Source organism: Chelonia mydas, chromosome 9 (assembly GCF_015237465.2).
Source record: "Chelonia mydas isolate rCheMyd1 chromosome 9, rCheMyd1.pri.v2, whole genome shotgun sequence".
NCBI lineage: Eukaryota > Metazoa > Chordata > Testudines > Cheloniidae > Chelonia > Chelonia mydas.
Window position 1 is genome coordinate 3,878,160 of NC_057855.1, and position 19,998 is coordinate 3,898,157.

A 19,998-nucleotide genomic window follows, 5' to 3' on the forward strand; every position below is an offset into this window, starting at 1 on the left:
ATTGTCATTTCAACCAGTAACGATGTTGCCATCAGCCCTTAGCTGACGGTGCCATTGACAATGACCAAAGCAGAATGGAACCCACCTGATTTCGTCTGTAGTTCTTATTGGTGAGGGTTCAGTATTTCGGGTGGGGAGAGCAGGATGAAGAATAAAACTGATTTGGGGGTTTCTGCTCAGGATAACCGATGTCCCTGACCTCTGCTTGTGTCATTTCTTCCAGGGGATCATGCTGGCTGGAGATGGCTATCGAGGGAAAACCTCACCCCACACTCCCAACGAGAAGTTTGAAGGGGCCACTGTCCTCAAAGCTCTCAAGGTGCGGTTTGCCCCTCTCTCCAACCCCCGTGGCTCGGCGGGTGGCTCCGCCACCCTCTGGGCGGCCAGTGCTCACTCTGGTGTGTGATTGCCCTGCAGTTCGGCTACGAGGGGCGCGTCCCGCTGAAGAGCGCCCGCCTGTTCTATGACGTCAGCGAGAAGGCCCGCAGGATCGTGGAGTCCTACTTCCTGCTGAACTCCACCCTCTACTTCTCCTACACGCACATGGTGTGCCGCACCGCCCTGCCGGGTAAGGGGGCAGGGGCCGGCCTTGCGGCTCAGTGCTTAAGAAGCAGTCAAGAGGGAGGGAACGGAGCTGTTGTACGTACAACGGTTTTGTACTGTCTCCTGCCTCAGAGATCCCTGCCCCACGTTCTCCCTGGAGGAAGCCTCCTGCAGGGGGCATGAGTTTGTTCGTTCTTTCGCTCTTCATCTCTCCTCGTCTGCGTCTCCTCCTTCCTCTCTCTGTCTCAGTGCCCCCCTTTGCTCTCCTTCACCCCAGATTGGGGTGTCTGTTCCATCAGGCTCATGGTGTTTCAAGTGAGCGCAAGGCAGGCATCAATTCTTTGTCTCCAGGCTCCCCAGATTCCCCCTTTTCGCCCGCTGTCTTTGCATTTTTGCTGGCAGCGAGAGCCCTCCAAGTGCAAATGCCCCTGGGGGGAGCTGAGCTCTGAGACCTTATCTCATCTCTTCCTCTCCCCCCGCGTGGTACTGCCTAGGCCAGCAGGAGAAAAGGAACGACCTGAGCCACCCCATCCATGCCGACAACTGCCTGCTGGATCCCGAGGCCAGCGAGTGCTGGAAGGAGCCCCCGGCCTACACCTTCCGGGATTACAGGTAGGAACGCAGGGCTGAGATGCCATGTGCCAGATGCAGGTGCCTGGCCGGGGGAAACAGACAGGGCATGTTCCTCGCTGGGCACCAGGTCGGTGGGGCGTGACCACGAGAGCCCACTTTGGCTCCGATGCCTGGTAAAGTTAGGCTGCCCTAGAGCCAGGTAAATCCCAGCCAGCGATGGGCTGAAGAGGCAGGCTCCGGATCCATGGTATGGTCGTGCTTCTAGGAGGAATTGGGGGCCAAGGTCCAGGCAGCGGTTGGCTGTGGCAGCCCCATGGTGTTCTCGGCTGTTTCACCTGACGTGGCGGTCACCTCGCAAGGCTGGCCAGTCTGGGGAGATCGTCAGCACATCCGTGCCAGGAAGGAAGGATGCGTGTCCCTGCTGGGCTTAGATACAACCCAGAGGAGAGATTACCCACCCCCACCCCTGTATCACTGTCCCCCACATACCTGCCCCTGCTGGCACCCACAGGGCGGGCGGGACCCGAACCCCTGAAATACTGTGGGCCCAGCCACCTCCCATTGACGTCCGTGGGAGCCTTTCCCCTGACTTCCCTGGCAGGCGGAGTGGGCCCTGGGAGAGTGGTGAGCATTCTTCTTCCCACGGGCCAGATCTGCTGAGGCAAATCCTGTGTTTGTAGCTGCGTGGGGTAGGGGCGGCCAGCCAGCCTCACCGGGGTCTCGTCATTCTTCCCCCAGCGCCCTTCTGTACATTAACACGGATTTCGAAGGCGGGGAGTTTATATTCACTGAGATGGATGCCAAAACTGTTACTGTAAGTAAACTGCCTTGGCTGGCAAAGCTGATGTCAGTGGGTTGGCTGGGGGGATCCATTTTGTTTTCCTTCCTAGTCCATTCCTCCAGGGCTGGCGCCGTGTATAGCTAGGGCTTTTCAGATGACTTAAACTCTGACCTCAGACCAGTGGGCCCCTCCATAAAACAGTCACATCCCTAGCCTCGGTAACCTTAGACTAGAATCCATTCTAGGTGTAATCTGAAAAGACATTCACCATCCTAATGGTGCAGAACAAGGCTACCCAGAGTGTGAGGTCTTCAGTGTGGCTCACAGCCACCCCTCTACAACTGTCAATGAGGACAGCCTTAACTGGCTGGAGGGTTTTTATTGCTACCGAATTAAGCTAACAAGCAATTTCTGTTCCTCTGTCATGGGAGATACAAGTGGAAGCAAATTTTAAATTTTTTATTAAAGCTAATGTTAAAAAAATTATATAATACATAGGTTGGGAAAAGAGTGTCTGTACATCTGGGTATAGTGCTTAGATTATCCACAAATGCAAAGTTAGTTTTTAAAAGTCATATGATCCATAGAGTACATAATCAGCAAAAACCCAAATTTAGGTGAATAGATTTAACAATACAGTTTAGATATTAGAATCCGAATAGTCGGGTACAACACTCATGAAAAGTTGTACGGAGGTTTGGTTGTGGAAAGCAAAATATATCAATGAGAGGGGATTGTCCCTCAGTAATTGAGAATTAGATTGGTTGTCCATTTAGAAAATACAATCTATGAGGAAAGTATTTGTTACTTTCCCTTCTAAAGCCATGTCATAACCTTGCTGCTGGCATCCTGTGCGCCTACAATCACTCAGGATTCCTGACTTCTGCAGAGATTAGATTTTTGGAACCTCTGATCCATTAAGTAAAAGGTTTAGACGAAGACACACAGTTTAAAAAAAAAAAAAAAAAACCCCGACAGGCTGGCCGAGGATCCTACTTTGTGTGGTTGCCCAATTCACTGAGCTTCTGCACCCCCTAGTGGTCAAATTTGAAGCAAGCGAGACAAGGTGGGTGAGATACAAAACTTTTCCTCTCTCGCCAACAGAAGGTGGTCCAATAAAAGATATGACCTCCCCCATCTTGTCTCTCTAATATCCTGAGACCAACATGGCTACAACAGCACTGCATTGTAGAAAAGTAAGGTCATCAAATCCGACCCCCTGCGCTGAGGGAGGACCAAGGAAACCTAGGGCCATCCGTGTCCACCCTGGTCTTAAAAGCCTCCAGTGATGGGGATTCCACAACCTCCCTGGGAAACCTGTTCCAGAGCTTAACTACCTTGAGAGCTATAAAAAGTTCCTCCTAATCTCTAACCTACATCTCCCTTGCTGCACATTAAGCCCATTGCTTCTGATCCTATCTTCAGTGGACGTGGAGAACACTTGATCCCTGTTCTTTTTATAACAGCCCTTCACATATCTGAAAATTGTTATCAGGTCCCCTCTCAGTCTGCCATTCTCCACACTAAACATGTCCAGTTTTTTTAACTTTCCTCATAGTTCAGGTTTTCTAAACCTTTGATCATTTTTGTTGCTCTCCTCTGGCCTCGCTCCAGTCTGTCCACATCTTCCCTCAAATGGGGCGCAGTACTCCAGCAAAGGCCTCATCAGGGCCGAGTAGGGCAAGACGATTCCCTCCAATGTCTCACGTACGACACTCCTGTTAACGCACCTAGAATGATACAAGTGATATCCTATTAAAGAAATAAGCCAATCGCATTGTAGGGTTGGACTGTAAGTGTGTCCCCATCCTTGTCTCCTCCACTCTCCAGCCACCTTCATTTAAAGACTGAACATAAGCTTGCTATGAGTCCTTTGAATTCAATTCAGTGTTGATAAATGCAAAGTGATGCACATTGGAAAACATAATCCCAACTATACCTATAAAATGGTGGGGTCTAAATGAGCTGTTACCACTCTAGAAGGAGATCTTGGAGTCATTGTGGATAGTGCTCTGAAAACATCCACTCCGTGTGCAGCAGCAGTCAAAAAAGCAAACAGAATGTTGGGAATGATTAAGAAAGGGATAGATAATAAGACAGAAAATACCACATTGCCTCTAGATAAATCCATGGTACGCCCACATCTTGAATACTGCGTGCAAATGTGGTCGCCCCATCTCAAAAAAGATATATTGGAATTGGAAAAGGTTCAGAAAAGGGCAACAAAAGTGATTAGGGGTCTGGAACGACTTCCGTATGAGGAGAGATTAATAAGACTGGGACTTTTGAGCTTGGAAAAGAGACGACTAAGGGGGGATATGATAGAGGTCTGTAAAATCATGACTGGTGTGGAGAAAGTAAACAAGGAAGTGTTATTTACTCCTCATAACACAAGAACTAGGGGTCACCAAATGAAATTAATAGGCAACAGGTTTAAAACAAAAGGAAGTGGTGAAACACTGGAATGCGTTACCTAGGGAGGTGGTGGAATCTCCTTCCTTAGAAGTTTTTAAGGTCAGGTTTGACAAAGCCCTGGCTGGGATGATTTAATTGGGGATCGGTCCTGCTTTGAGCAGGGGGTTGGACTAGATGACCTCCTGAGGTCCCTTCCAACCCTGATATTCTATGATTCTATGAAGTTTTTTTTCACACAATGCACGGTCAACCTGTGGAACTCCTTGCCAGAGGATGTTGTGAAGGCCAAGACTATAACAGGGTTCAAAAAAGAACTAGATACAGGCAGTCCTTGGACTTACGACACAATTGGTTGCAGAAAATTGCATCGTAAGTCGAACTGTCGTAACTTGGAACTGCAATCCACTCCATTGTGGGACTGAGCATCATAAAGTCAAATCAGGGTGTCAATTCAGAAATGTATAGTGTTATGGCTTCAGAAGAGGGAGAAGAGGAACATTGCTCGTGGTTCATAGATTCCTGGTTTCCAAGCCAGAAGGGACCCTTGTGATCATCTAGTCTGACCGCCAGTACAGCACAGGCCAGAGAACTGCCCCCAAATAATTCCAAGATCAGATCTTATAGAAAAACATCCAGTCTTGATTAAAAATGGTCAGTGATGGAAAATTCACCATGACCCTTGGTAAATTAACCATTGGAGCAGTTACCCTCACTGTTAGAAATGTATGCCTTATTTCCTTATATGCAGTCAGAGTGTGAAGGTGAACCTGATCTCATTGAAGGGACGTCTAATTATTGCCTAGTTTGAACACAGCTGGTTTGCAATGATTGAGTGTGTTGCATTGAATTTTGCACAGACTTTGCACACTGCCTCATCTTTTCTGGGTTAATCCTCTGCAACAGGACAGAGCCCTTTTTCTGGAGCAAAATGCCCATCTTAGCAATGCTCTGAGTTTTCCAGTATCCTGGAGCTATCCAGAGAGATCCATTAAAGTCAAAGGCCTGAACTGACGGGAACCCAGGGCAACACAAGAGATCTGCAGTATGCTGGTTCTTTGCCATGAGTCTAAATGCTGGTTGTGTTTGCAATGTTTGACTTGGTGTTTTTTACAGGCCTCTATCAAGCCAAAGTGTGGGCGCATGATCAGCTTCTCCTCTGGTGGGGAGAACCCCCACGGGGTCAAAGCAGTCACCAAAGGCCAGCGATGTGCTGTGGCTCTCTGGTTCACTTTGGACCCACTTTACAGAGAGCTGGTGAGTTCTTCCATCGTGACAGCAGCAGAGACCGTCATGAATGGCGCGGGGCGGTACAGCGGGGAGCTAGTGAAAAACCAGGGAGCTCCTTGTAATGCTCTGTCATATTTAGCAAAGAGGCCCCTCTGCCTAGCCACAAAGATGCCTGCCTAGGCAGAAGTGCTGTCTGCCTCAGAACCAGTGGGTGTTTCCATAGCTAGCTGGAACCCGTCTTCAGGGCATTGGATACTGTCATGCTCTACAGAGCATAGGGTTAGAGATGGAAAGGGACTTACAGGATCAACCAGCCTCCCGCAAGCAAAACGAACCCTTCCCCCCACCCCCAATGAATGCAATAAAGGCATTGTAGCAGGCCTAGACTGGGAGTCAGGAGATCTGGATTGAGCTGTGTGACTTTCACTTCTCTGGGCCCCAATTCCCATCTGCACGGTGGGGACAGTACCCTGTCCTGCCTCTGAGGGACTTGTGTCAGTAAATTCGGCCATGTTTGGGAGCTGCCCATTACGACACTGGGGGGCTGGGCAGATTGTGGTTATACTGGAACCTCCACTAAGAGGGTGGCTTTCCCGTGTGACCCTTGCATGGGCTCCGTTTTTGGCCAGGTCGAGAAACAGGACCTGCAATCTGGGACTGGCTCTTAGGGTGCGTCTACACTGCAGACAGACACCTGCAGGCCGAGGTGTGGGAGCCTCCCACCTCGCAGGGTCCTAGAGCCTGGGCCCTAGCCTGAGCACGAACATCTATAAGGCAATTAAACCACCCCTTTGCTCAAGCCCCGTGAGCCCCAGTCAGCTGGCGGGGGCCAGCGGCAGGTTTTTAATTGCAGTGTAGACACCCCTTAGAGCAGTGTTTATGCTGAGCATTAGTGACACCTAGTGGACAATTCGGGTAATGACCAGTATCCCAGTGGAAATCCACAGCAAGGGAGAGGACCAGGAGCACACCCCTGTTTGTGAGCACACGGTTCTTTCAGCCAGTGATCTCAACCATTAGTTACTTCAGCCTGGTGGGGCCCTTTTCACCGATGGCAAAATTCTGGTACAGGGGCTTTAAACAGCTCCCCCAGGTCACACAGCAAGTCATTGGCAAAACAGAATAAAACCCAGGAGTCCTGACACCCAGTCTACCAATCCGGTCGCTAGACTGTGCTTCTGCTTTCTGGATTCCTGGGGTCTGGCAACCGCAGCCTGTCCATCCCTTGGGGCCTTAGTTTGGGGCACATGTACCTGGCGGTGCTGTAGTTATTTGTGTTACAGTAGCACTACAGGCCCCGTTGTGCTCGGTGCATCGGACGAGACCTGCCCCAAAGAGCTTAAACTCTAAATAGGCAAGACAGTCAAAGGGTGGGAGGGGAAACTGAGGCACCAAGCAGTCAAGTGACTTCCCCAAGATCACACAGCAAGGTCGTGGCAGAGCTGAGAATGGCTCTCCCAAGTGCCAGCATAGTGCCCAATCCATTAGGCCACACCATGTCCCCAGGTGAGTTGTGCCTAGGTCTTATACTGGCCTTCCATGCCAGGATGAGTTTCCTCCTTGATGGAGAAATAGCTCAGAGACGAGAGGAGACATCGACGCTGCTGCTGCTATTTATTCCTCCTCCTCCTCCTCTTTTCTGCAGGAGCGAATCCAGGCGGATGAAGTGATAGCGACGTTAGACCAAGAGCATCTAGGAGCCAACGACCTGAACATCAACCCAAAGGACGAGCTCTAAACTAGGCCAAGGACTTCCGATTAAATATTTATTTAATATTGTTAATCCTATTAGAACCCTTTTATTTTTATACAGAGCCTCGGTATAAATGAATCGGTTAATATGAACATGGCGCCTCTGTGTTTTGGCACAGCTCCCTCTGGGCCCCATGTGCACATCTCTCCTGCTGGGGCTGACTCTTCCTGCTGTATTCACTGGCCTTCCCCAGCACTTTTTTGGGTCCCTCTATTCCCCTGACAGGCTGTCTTCCCGTTCCTCAGGCGGGGGTCTCTCCTCAGACCCAGATAAGGAGAACATAGAGTGGGGGTTCCTGGCAGGTCTTCAGCATCACACGCCCTATTCCCGGCAGGGCGCTGACCGCAGATAGAGGGGAACTGTACAGTTCTTTCGTTGTCCCGGGTTTGTGCAGTGCATGTCAGACCTGGCTTTTCTTTTTGTGGTGGCTCCCTTTCCAAAGCCATTTGAGGAGTTAGGTCTGAACCCTGCTCTGGGACGTGTACAGGCTCCTATTGCATGGCTGAGATCTGGCCATAAATTCCTGAGCACAGCCAGGGGGTTGGAGCTGTCCTTTAAGAAATCATGTCTGCTGAGCCCAAGATGGAATTGCTCTGCAGAGGGCTCCCGCATGTGCTTTGCACAAGACCCAGGCAAAGTGGTATGAAGAGAAGGGGCCTAAGCCAAGCAGCTTGTTTTCCAGCTGCTCCACCGTGAGATTGGCACTCTCACTGATTGCATTTTCCCCATTAACTGCTTGGGGCCATGAAAGAAACTCAGCTTCATGCTGTCGTCTTTGGACTTCTGTTCCGGGGCAGGCGCAGGTCCCAATACTGGCAAAATGGAAGGTTAGAAGTCCCCAGCCCCAGGTCCATGCAGTACAGCGTCTGACAGGGTTGGGGATGTTACGGTGACCTGCCGCTGGGTGTGCATTTTGCATCTGTTCCTGTGGAAGATCCTGTAGCTGCACCCTGGCAGGGGGAGCGGGCACATGCCCTGCAGCACCAGCAGCCCTTTGTGCTCCTGTGCTGCTTTCAGTGTGAGGTGCTTACTGCATGCTTCGCTCTACGAAGTGTAATGCCTCGACGGATCTGGCTTCTGCTGTGGGTAGCATGGGCTGTTAGTTAAGCGTTAGAGTTCTGGTAGGCCACTAAGTCCGTATCTTGCTGTGTCGTCTTCTCTGCTCGTAGGGTGAATATAACCCTGGGGCCCGGATGGGGGCTGTACAGTCAGATCCTCGGCCGCTCTAAATCAGCGCAATCATTGAAGCCAGTGAGGTCTGACCCTCCGCGCTGGCCCCATGCACAGGGACGATTCTGGCCCCAATCGGTCAGCTGCAAAGCAAAGAGCACCTTGGCAGGCTGGGAGCTGTGAGGTGGGGTTCACGGCAACTGTCCCATTGCCAAAAAGTTCTGCTGGGAACTTGGCTGGTGCTTGGCCCTTGCTGGCAGCCCTCTGCCCCTCCCCCCGGCATTGCCAGGGCTTGGAGAATCTGGAACCCGTCACTTGTTCTCGCTCTTCTATCATGGAGCTTGTGCTGAACCTGCCCCAAGTTGTCCTGAATCGGTAGCAGTTGCCTTCCTCCTCCCGCCTGCCACTGCCTTCCTCAGGGCTTGTCTGCTTCCAAAGCCGCCACCTCAGCGGGGAGGGGAACTGGTGCAGGCTTCTCCTGGCTTCAGGTTGATTACGTGACCAGGCCGGGAAGGGGACACAGTTACATCCTTGAAAGCGAAGCAGGGCGTTTACCGTGTGTCGCTGAGCCAGGATTTGCTGCCACCTTCCTGCCGAGGCTGGGAGGGGGCAACTTCCCTCAGCCCACTTTGTAAGCAACCATGCTAACGGCCAGCCTTCGCTCCTGCCCTGTTTCCCAGGGATTCTTGCCCCAGCCCCGGGTCGGGTGGGATCAACATTTTTGTTTCAGCAGTAAGACGGAGTCAGCATGCAGCTGGGGTAGGTTCCTGCCCATGTGCTGTGAGGCTTTTGTAAACCTGCAGCCTGTTTCTTTTCTAATATCCCAGCCCCACTGTAATGTGTCTTCCAGAAGCACGTGGTGCCCTGTTAAAACCGCGGGAGCAGCAGTGCATGAGGAAGGGCATTTACATCCTTATAGTCAAGCTCTGTAAGCTGCTGACCCACACTGACCCTATGTTGCCTAGTTTATTAATCAGCAAATGCTGCATCTATGATGTTAAAGAGGGTTTATGCTGCTTCCCCTTTCATTAACGCATACCTGCCATGAACACTAGCTCCTGCCCCATCTGTGCTGGGTTTGGGGAGGCCCATCGTTTACCCTGCCACTGCAAATCCCAGGAGCCCTAAAACCTCCCCCAGCTCCCCTGCAAAAACAAGCTTGCTCGTCTACACCCACGGGCTGCACACTCCATTTCTCGTGGCCTGTGAGGCTAGAAGGGCGCAGTCTCCATCAGTTCTTGCAGCGTCCAGCGAGGAAAGGAACAACGGGCCAGATGCGCTATCACGCTCCCATTGCAGGTTGTGATTTGGCTGCTGCTATTTTGCTGTTCCCTAGAGAGCTGTGTCTAAACTCAGGGGAATAAACTAAACACAGGACACAGCCTTGGCCTCGGGTGATTTATCCAGAAAGGTCCACTATCGGCTTGGAGAGGGCCTCTCCAACATTGGGTCGCTCCTTTGGAACGCAGATCCTCTCCTGGGATTCCCCAGCCCTTTCTTTTGAGGGTTTCAGTCCCGGTTGGCCCACTTCTGCATCGTCTCTACAAGGGGTTTCCCTCCACCATGCCTCAGAGGGGTTGGAATCATCTCAAAGCCGGTGTGTGTTCATTAAATGTGTGGGTTTTGTGGGACAAGTGTTCCACAATTGGCATCCTGCCCTTTAGCAGAGCTGCGCCCAGAGCGTGTTTCAAAGTCAGAGCTCAGCAGCCGAGTGATGCCCATGAGTCTTCGCTGCTTTCTCCGCCTGCCAGCCCAGCTCGGGAAGAGCAAGCAGGATCGGCTCAGCCTTTGTGCAGCACAAAAGGTTGCTGGGGTGGGTTGTGCACCACGTTCAGAGTAGGTGGCCAGTCACTCATGGGGCCCCAGGCGATGGCAGAGCTCTCCCGGGCGCCTTTATGCTCTTCCAGCTGCACAACAGGGCCCTAACCCCGGCTGATTCGCTCCTGCAGCCTGGAGGCTTCCCTGGGGGGCCGAGAGCTGCACTTAACTCTAGGGTTTGCCAGCCGGGATGTGACTGGGGCTGAGAGCGTGCAATTCTCAAATGCCACCCTGTCCCCTCGGGGCTGTGGGCAGCAGGCTTGACCTCGTGCGGGAGGCCGGACAAGGCAGAGCAGTGGGTGACGCTAGTTTTGCCCTCCCGCCGCTCACCCCATTCTTGAACCAAGCGTAGCTGGGCTAGAGGAGGGACTCGGGCCCAGTGTGTTGGCAGCAGGCTCCTTGGTGGCACAATATGGCCCGGAGCACAGCTCGGCTGGGGGCTGAGGTGAAGGGAGGAAGGAACGCAGCCTGGCGCTGAGAGCCGTGTCTGACGACTAGGCTGCTGCTGCTGTGGAAAAGGCCAAACCTGGGACTCCGGGGGGCTCCTGGCAGCCGGGCACGTCCTCCGAGCCTAACGCTGAATGCCCAAAAGCTACAACCACATTCAGTTGCTGAGTGACGGACACTGGCACAACCCGCTTGCTGTGGGCGGCGGGAGGAACATAACGCTGCTCAGGCACAAAACTTGGGATAGTCAGTAGTGCCTCAAGCTGCTGCCTTGGTACCACAGCAATTGCCCAGGCCCGGATCTTGCCTTACCAGTAGGGGGTGTTGTGGTAATTACTGTGGGGCGAGGCCAGGGCAGGATTGTAGCAGCCAAGCTGGGGCTGCAGCAGGGGGAGGATGGGTCCTGTGCAGCCCCTTGGCCCACGGGACGGCTCGGGTAGGGGAAGCCCACCACGCCAGCGGCCCCACAGGCAGCTACCGCTCAGGGCATGGCTCAGAGGCAGCAGGCGCCACTCCCTTGGCTGCTCGGGTCAGTGCAAGCGCACACGCGGACATGGGTGTTAAAAGGCAACCGTCCTGCTTCTAACGCACCACTTTCAGCAGAGGCCCCTCACAAGCCCCCTCCCCCGTTTGGTGAACTATTGCGAAGCTGGTCGGGCACAGGGGTAATAGACCGGCCAGCATCACACATGTCCCGGCCAGGCTGAACATCACTCAGCGCCTCCTGCCCCAGCTGCGCAGCCAGCTTGCCACCCCCTGCTAAAAGAAAACCTCAATTGACTGTTCCCCAGGGAGAGTCCAGGCTCTACACAGGGAAGTTCTTGGTCCAGCCAGCAGTACGCAATGTGAAATATGTGCACCAGCTGGCTCGGGACACTATGAGCATTGTACTGATTATCTGTAGTACCTTGGGAGCGCTAGTCATGGGCCGGGCTCGCATTTCCTAGGTGCTGTCTTAACAGACCACCAGGATGGGCCCTGCCCCCAAAGAGGTGATGGTGGAAGCCAAGAGATGGCTGCAGACAGATGGGCGCGTGACAGGAACCAATGAGAGCCGATTGATCAGGTGAATCGTTGCAACGTTTCATGCAGCCATCATGGGTAGGGTGACGAGACAGCAAGTGTGAAAAATCAGGCCAGGGGCTGGGGCGTAATAGACGCCTCTGTAAGAAAAAGCCCCCCCGCGAATCAGGCCATCTGGTCACCCTGATCAACGAAACGTAAGGAGGGCTTTGAAGGGCCTCGGAGGCTGGCGGCTTTGGCTGATCAGCCGCGAGAGATGGCAGCGCCGTACTGAATGAGAGCTGGTGGGAGGCTGAAGCAGGAAGGGCCTTGACAAGCCATGGATGTTTGATGTGACTGGGGTGCCCTGGGCAAAAGGCGGGGCGAGAAACCCCGTTGTTTGCAGCAGCGTTTTTGGCTGGATAGGACGGGGGCAAGCCTGCATGTGTGGAGTCCTGAGCGACGGCTCGTGCAGGCCCCAGGGTGCAAGCCGGGGAGAGGCTGAGCTGCCCGGCGGGTCGCTTGGCCTCGGGGGCCCTTTGGTCCCTGCACAGGCAGCCGCGTGACCAGTGGTGTTTGGGCCGAACGCCGTTCGACGCGATGCCCCTGAGGGGGCCACTGCTCGTGCCCAAAGCGTTCCCGAGCGGGGGCTCAAACCGGAGGGCGCGTCCCGGTGCCGCCGCTGGGCGCTCGTGGGCTGGAGGCAGCGTCCGCTCGCTTTAAAGAGAACGGGGCGGCAAGGGTGACGCCCGCATTTGGGGAGGGTGGCCTGAGCGCTGGAAGATCCCTCCAAGGGGGCGGTGCCACCACCCCCCCCACAAGGCCGGTGCCCACTCACCCACCTCCAAATCCCCTCCCACGCTTGCCCCTCCCCCGCCACCCACACCTTTCCGCCCCCCTCCCCTCCCGAATGTCCCCACACCCACTGCCTGCACCTCCCCCCCCCCCCCCCCCGACGACTCTCTGCCTCTCAGGGGGTGAAGAGGTGTGAGTGGCAGGCGGGGGAGGGGGGCCATGGAGGGAGGGGGGGTGAAGAGGGTCAAGAGGCAGGCGGGGGGGCGCAGGGAAGTGGGAGAGAAGTATGAGCAGTGGGGGGGGGCAGGGGAAAGGGGCGGACAAGGGACCGGATGAGGCACAGTATGGGCAGGGCCTTGGAGCGGGGGCGGGGAACCGCGTGGGCAGGACCCCGGCCTGGGCCTCCTTTCGGCGGTGGTGCGCCCAGGGCGCCAGGCCGGTGGCCCGCTGCCCCAGGGAGGTGCGCCACGTCTTGTTGGGGGCGGCTTAGCCTCCCCTGGCCGATTACCCCCGCTGCCCCTGCCTGAAGATGAGACCCTAGAGCAGGGGGGCTGAGGCCCAGGTGACGGGCTTGAGTGGTGTGGCCAAGAAAGGCCATTTTGGGTCAGGAGGGCATGGCCAGAAAGAGAGCGCTCTGGGTTAGCCATGCTGAGCTGGCGCTGACAGCCAGGCCCAGCTGTCAGAGAGCCAGGCCCAGCTGTCAGTTTTCACCGAAGGTCTGGCTATGTCTACACTGCCTTGACGTCAGGATAAGGTACGTGGCTTAGGGGGTGTGAGTTAGCCACGCCCCACTCCGAGCGATGTCAGTGACACCGACCTAAGCCCTGGTGTGGACAGCTCTGTGTTGGAGGGAGAACGTCTCCCACTGCCATGCCCAGCGGGCTGGATTCATTTCGTGGTCAGAAGAGCTCTCGTCTGTCACTTTCGAGCGGCTGCCTCAGAGCGCTTGCACTGTAACCGCTCTCCCGGAGCCAGAGCCTGTTTTGGGAGCAGAGCCGCGAGTTTTGCACTTGCCGTGGTCACTTGTTTGCACAGCTGAAAGTTAATGGTGGGGTCAAGCACGTCCCTTGGCGCATCAATAGATTTTTGAAAGCACGCATTCGCCTCTCTAGCAGGTGCTGAAGCAGCTCACGGCAGTCCTGGGCACACCGGACACTTTCTCAGGTTGTTAGAGCTGACCCAGTTTTCTCAGTGACAATAGGCGTGGCCCACGGGGTTTGGAAAAGGTGTCAAGCGCACTGGAGCTTAGTTTATTGTTAACTAAGCCGGACTCCGCCTAGTACTAAAACAGCAGCTAGGACAGGTTTAGCGGAGTCTGAGTTATGTCTGCAAAAGAGCCTAAAGGAAGCTTACTATAATTCAGATGTCTGTAAGACCGTACTGAGCTGTCTGCTAGGCAGGGTGTTTGCGTTTGGGCGGGGATGCGACAGTTGCAAGACATTGCTGAGTGACGTTACTCAGAAGGATTTTATTTAAGGGGGATGGTCCTTTTCTTGTCATTGTTTCGCCAGGCTTCCCTGCAGCAATCTGCCCTCTCCTGCAGCTGGGGCACTGTACAGTTCCCCTCTGTGTTTTTGTGGCTCCCACAGGTATTTATGATGCGGTAGCGTGTTGCTGGACCTCAGTCATAAGAGCCTCAGAGCACTTTAGGGAAAAGACATTAATCCCCAAGGAGGTCGGTAAGTAACATTATCTCATTGTGTCTCACCTGAGATGCAACGCAGTGAAGGCCCGCATCGTCAAAGCTACTAACTCCCTCTGGTTTCCCAATGCGAGGATGCAAAGGCAGGAATATCAGGGAAGGGCCCATTGAACCTCTTCCCTGTAGGGAGTGGGCCTCTCCTTGGCAGGCTTGGTAAAGCCGCCTCCACTGCCTGGCAACAGGTGATCTATTTACAGCGCCAGTTCCCCACATGTCCCGCTGGGACAGGTGGATTGAAAGGGCCACCAGCAGGAGGGCAGTTGGGGGAGGCTGCAGAAGCCAAGTTGCTCAGCCCGATCACCACAGCCAGAACAGAGGAGATCAAGGGCACATCCAGAGGGGTTGGTCAGCTTTGCATTACAGCTCCTGGGTGGCTACAAACCGCAGCATTGCAAGGCTGTGCCTTGCCTAGGAACAATGGGTGAGTTCACAGCAGGCGTTGCTAGCACCCCCACGCTAAACCCCACCTTTGCCCCAGAGCAGATGCAGGTGACAGCCATCAGCCTGATCCCAGCTGCTCATGTTCGAGAGGGAACCTCAGTTGCCAGCTGAGAAAGAGACATTTTCTGAGAGTTTTCATTTAAAAAATAAACCTCAAACAGTCATTTTTCAGTGTCAATGTGCTGCGGTACCAGTGTCGTTAGTCTGGGACTGGTTTCCTTGGCAGCTGTGCTCAGCTCCCGAGGCCGCATCTGGGTGGTACGTGGCCTGAGCGTCTGACCACCCTTCTCAAGGGATTGGGAGCAGTCCTATTCACGGCCCTCAAAGTCCCAGCATCCTGCCAGATACCCAGGTAGAATGGGGAACGGGGACCAACTCAGGAGCCGTAGATCAGGCCTAGACCAGGAGCAAGCTGGAGGAAATGGCCTTGCCCTCAGGTGCCAGCTCTCACCCATTTCTATAACCTTTCTCCAGCGCATGCACGCCACAGCGCCAGGGCGTATAACCACCGCCCCCAGCTACCTCGATTCCAGTCCCAGCCCAGTGCGAACACAAATAGAGCCAGTGCATGGGTTTTAATCTGGTAAAAGTTGAAATGCAGAACGTCAATTGGCCTGCCACTCCCCCAGAAAATCCAGTTGAGAGTAAAGGCGCTGGGGGGAGGTCACCCCGAAGGATTCGTACTGACCACTTAGGGCGAGTCTTCACTGGCAACACGAAAGCGCTACCGTGGAAGCCCTTGAACGTGGCTTGTGTAGGCATGGCAGAGCGCTGGGAGAGAGCTCTCCCTGCGCTCTAAAAAAACCCACCTCCACGAGGGGCGTAGCTCCCAGCGCTGGGGCCCAGTCTACATTAGCGCATTTCAGCGCTGAAACTTGCTGCGCTCAGGGGGGTGTTTTTCGGTTGCAGCGCTGTAAAGTGCCAGTGTCGACAAGTTAGACGCAGTGTAGAGCCCATGGATGCCAATAGAAAAAGCCCCACCCACCACTGATTTCAACAGGCGCCAGGCCAGGTGCTTGCGTAAGTTTTGGTCCCAGGTGAGGAGAAGAGAAGGAGCATTGCAGCGAGACTGGGTGAATCGGGCACATGCTGCCAGCCAGAGGGGTGGAACCCAAGCTTGCAGAGCAGGTGTGGATGGGGAGGGAGAGACTCTGCTAATGAGATTTCTGGGGTGGTTTCAGATAATGAGCACAGCATTAATGGCTGTTGCCTGGCTTCAGAAGGTTAGCGCATGGGGTGCTAAGCTGTTTAGCTCATTACAAATAAAGGCGGGATCCCTGTCGAGATGGCTGTGGCCCTATCAGGCTGTCACCGCGAATGGAGGAAGTGCTGAGCAGCGTCTGTACACCCCTTGTGCGTTCACGAGGGCGCTGAGCGCTCCCACACACGTGGAAATTGCTCGGCTTGCACAGGTCTCGAGGCTATTTCGCTGCCAGGCGTGGGGAAGATCAGCTGCCTTTCACACTGGCACGGACGGTACGGAGATCGTGGTTGCATTCCCAACCCAATGCAGCCAGCTAATTGCATGCACTGCAGAGGGACCGGTGCCCTCCCAGGCCTGTTTGCGTAAGATTTACAGTGCCTCCGACTTTGCCCTCGTCTGACAAGAGCTCGTCAGGCTAGTTTTAGGGCAAAGATGCCAGCCTAGGTGATGGTTCAGTGCTTGTAAATGCCCTTCACCCACATCGTCATCTTGAAGTTCCCACCGAGCTAAGCAGCAGGTAAGGCGCAGGCTGAGCGGAGGAGATGCACCCAGCAGGCAGCCACCCAACAGAGCTAGAGCTTCCACCATGGTAGTGCAGCACGCCTCTCTCCAGGGCCCTGCATTCACACCCTGCCTTCACCCGTGCTCCAGACACACGCCGAAGCCCCGGAGAGCAATGCAATTACTCAGCGTTCAGGCGCCCTGATGTTCCTTAGCTCACAGGCTAAGGTCATCCTACTCCGCTTTCTGCGTCCATCACAAGACACACACGTCAGAAAGGCCAGACTGTCGCTGATGAGAGGGGACCGCAGCAAGGGCAGTGCTGTGAAGGTTGAGGGCCCAGAGCCTCAACGGGCGTCAGGTGAGTTCAGTGGGAGTTGGGCACCTGAGCCCCTGTGTGACGCTGGGCCCAGGTGCATTTGTGGCGCTTTTGTGGGGACATCTGTGCTTTGCAAACGTCCCGTCAATTGTAGTAACTTGCCAGCTATTTTTCTCATGAGAACTAAACTCCTTTGGAGACCTGGTTCAGAAATACAGGATGGAGTGGCCAGGCCAGAGGAGAAGTGCAGGCTGAAGCCATAGATGTAAATGGGTTAGCACAAAGCTTATTACTGTTCGTGTTTCATAGTGGACCCTCTGGGGCTCAGAGCTCCTTTGTGCTGCATGCTACACAGCCATGCGCTGAGCGACAGCCCAAAGCACTTACATTGTAACTAGCAAAGACAAAGAGTGGGTGGAGGAAGAGCGGCTCAGAGAGCAGGCAGGACTTGCCAGGTCAGTGCCAGAGCTTGAAACTAAAACTCAGGTCTCCTGCCTCCAGCCCCTAGCTCGCAGGACTGTAGCTCTGTGATTCCTGGGGACTTTACAGGGGTGTAATGCCAACGCTGGATTGACCCCCCACACACACTCAGGCCTTGCAGGCCCACAGGCTCAAGGGTGATTGCCGTTGAGGGCCTGGCCCAGCTGCAGTGAGACGGCTGACGACGGACACAGGATGCCGCGTGCACTCCCCATTTGCACGCGCCAGTCTTTGCAGTCATAAAAAAAGGCACCTTAAATTTGCTGAGCCTTTGGCCCTCACAGCAAGAGGCGCCAGCCTATAAATGAGTTTTATAAGTGAGCGTTGTGCTAAGGAAAAGTTCTGGCTTGACACCCCTTGAGACATGCAGCGTAATCTGCATGGACAATCACAGGTCAAGTGTCTCCCACCAACATGCCCCAACCCTGATCTGGTAGGGCCACCTCAGAGCGAAGCCCCTCCGTGGTACTTTGGGGCAATTCTACTGAGCCCGGCATTAACGAGACCAGCTGCAGTGGTGATCGTTGCAGGATGGACCCTGACCCGAGCCTCACCAGTGAACAGCCTCCAGAGAGTAACAAGTTGTGTGCATGCCCGCTGAGCTTCACCAGCCCCTCAGGGAGGAATCACAGAGCCGATCACATGCACAGCAGAGCTGGTAATAAGAAAACAACCCACCAGCGCCTGAAAACCAGTTCGCCTCAGGCCTCTTCGGGTTGTTTGTTCATCTTCGCTCATTTCGACATCCCCTCCGCGGTGCTGAGAGAGGCCGGGAATTGGCATCTCACCACACCCACTGTGCCAGCTGCCAGTTGTTTTATTTGATTTACCAGCCAACTTGGGTGGATGGGTGGGGACTGACTTTTCCCTTTGTTTTCAAAACCCTCCTGGCTCTGGGTGCAGCAGGCGGGGCTGGGTGTTTTCACGTCTATCTCCTGTGTGACAGTTACCTGCCTTCAGCAGCGGGGTCACCACCTGCCTCTGTGTGTGTGCGTGTGCGCTACGGGGAAACTTTCCCAGCCCTCGTTATTGATAGCCATGGGAATAAGGCTGGGAAAACGGGGCACCAGGATTCCAGCCTCTAAGGGCTTCCGTCTCAGGAGTCAGCAGCCAGGATGCCGCTCAGAAACTTCCCCTTTGCTCTTATTTTAGTTACCTATGCGGGGGAAAGCACACCAAGGCACTTCCTATAGGAACAGACTAATGCAGCTGCAACAGAAGCCTGGCACAGTGTGTGGGAAGTAATGCCCAGCCGCGAGGGAGTGCACAGAACCACAGCCATTAGAGAAGGAAAAGGACTGTTTGGGCAAACCAGCTGTTCCCACAGCCCCTGCTGGAGCTGTCCCTGGAGAATATCATCCAGTGTTCTGCTCGGCCTAGTGTCAAATGATTCCCACCACTTCCCTTAGGAGACAACGCCACAGGTGACCGATTTCAACATTAGCAAGTGTTTTCCCGCCAGGCTAAGACCACACTAGTAAATGCACCACAGGGACCATTCCTGTGCGGCCAGGGAGATGGCTGCAGAACACACAAGATTGTCTCCAGCTCTAGTGTCTAGGGGCAAGTTGAGGGGCATTAGCTCGGTCTGGGTCCTCGTGAGAGTTTGATTCCCAAAGGGTGGGATTGAAAGTCACTGGGCCCCCGCCCCCCACGGAGCTCCTAAATCACCTCACGCCCTGCTGCCGAGAAGTGGAGCTGAGGAGTACGAAAGCTGGGTTTGAGAAGTGGCGCTGTGCTAAATATTCTTTTCACACTCATTCCCCTTCCCATGCACCCCGTGGCTCAACCGGGACCGAATGTAACTCTCCCAGCATTCCCAGGGGCGAGGGGGCGAGGATGGCCACACCGAGGAAGTTGAAGTGTGTAGCCGGAGACCACAGGGCAGTTCAGTACCCGGACCCAAGCCCAAGTCTGCCAGCACGGCCATCCCCTGTCAAATCCTGCCAGCCCAGCAATAGCTGTGTTCACGAGTTTGTCACAGAAAGGGTTAATTTGAATAAAGTTGGCAAACTCTTGGTAATGTCTTTTAAATAGACCCCCCCCAAACCGAGTGCCATTGCAACGCCGCTCAGCTTGGGGCTGTCTGCCCCTCTGTCTCCGGGGCCAAACCCGACTGGTGCTGTGACCCTGTGCACCAGGCAGAGGGGCCAGGCCCAACTCTATGGGCCAGGAGCCGCCGGTGAAGGGTGGGCTCGCTCTCCAACCCCTCCCGTGACTCCTCTTTAGTCCAGCGCTTCTGACGGGATGTTTACTAAACATTTTTGCACTGAACTCACACACGTGGGAGCTCCTGACATTTGAATGATGCCGTTTCCCTTGGCTGGTCCTTCCTGCTGGTCTCGGCTGTGGTGGAAATGACGGCAGAGTTTGCACCCTATGCAGTAGTCTGGGAGGAAAACAAAAGTGGCGCTGGGGATGAATGCGCTTTCCGTTGGTGACCGCGTGAACGCACACTCGCTCGCTCTTCCTGTCACTGGTCAGGGGCTGTCGCAGGCCAGAAAGGCTGTGAGGCCCACTTAATCCTTCCCTGCTGCTGGTGCAAACTTCACGTGCATGCGTCAGAACCGTGAGTAACCATTCCAGGAACTGGGCAAGGTCCAGAGCAGCTGTAACTGGAAGACTCCACCCAGAGTACTGCAAGTCCCCTAGAGCGATCAATCAGCTGGCCTGCCTTTGGCTGCTGTGACTTATGTCCATTGTAAGGGACTGGATGGACTTGCAGGAGTGGAGTGGGGGTGGGGGGTGGTTTTGAGGGAGTCGTATTGCCTTTTGAAACTGACACAGTGAACTGATTTGACTCCATAAGCCTCATTTAGCTCAGGAG

The 19,998-nt window shown here is 54.5% G+C and overlaps 1 protein-coding gene across 2 annotated transcripts in view; it reads left to right on the forward strand.

Annotated features, from left to right (window-relative positions):
• P3H2 (prolyl 3-hydroxylase 2) overlaps window positions 1–7,378 on the forward strand; it is a 118,740-nt gene extending 111,362 nt beyond the window's left edge. For both annotated transcript variants that reach the window (XM_037908996.2, XM_037908997.2), the window contains exons 10-15: window positions 224–319; window positions 418–568; window positions 1,038–1,155; window positions 1,855–1,930; window positions 5,426–5,566; window positions 7,185–7,378. In XM_037908996.2, the coding sequence (XP_037764924.1) occupies window positions 224–319; window positions 418–568; window positions 1,038–1,155; window positions 1,855–1,930; window positions 5,426–5,566; window positions 7,185–7,277 (675 nt within the window). In that variant the 3' untranslated portion in view covers window positions 7,278–7,378. The remainder of the gene's footprint in view (window positions 1–223; window positions 320–417; window positions 569–1,037; window positions 1,156–1,854; window positions 1,931–5,425; window positions 5,567–7,184) is intronic.
• The last annotated feature ends 12,620 nt before the right edge of the window (window positions 7,379–19,998 follow it).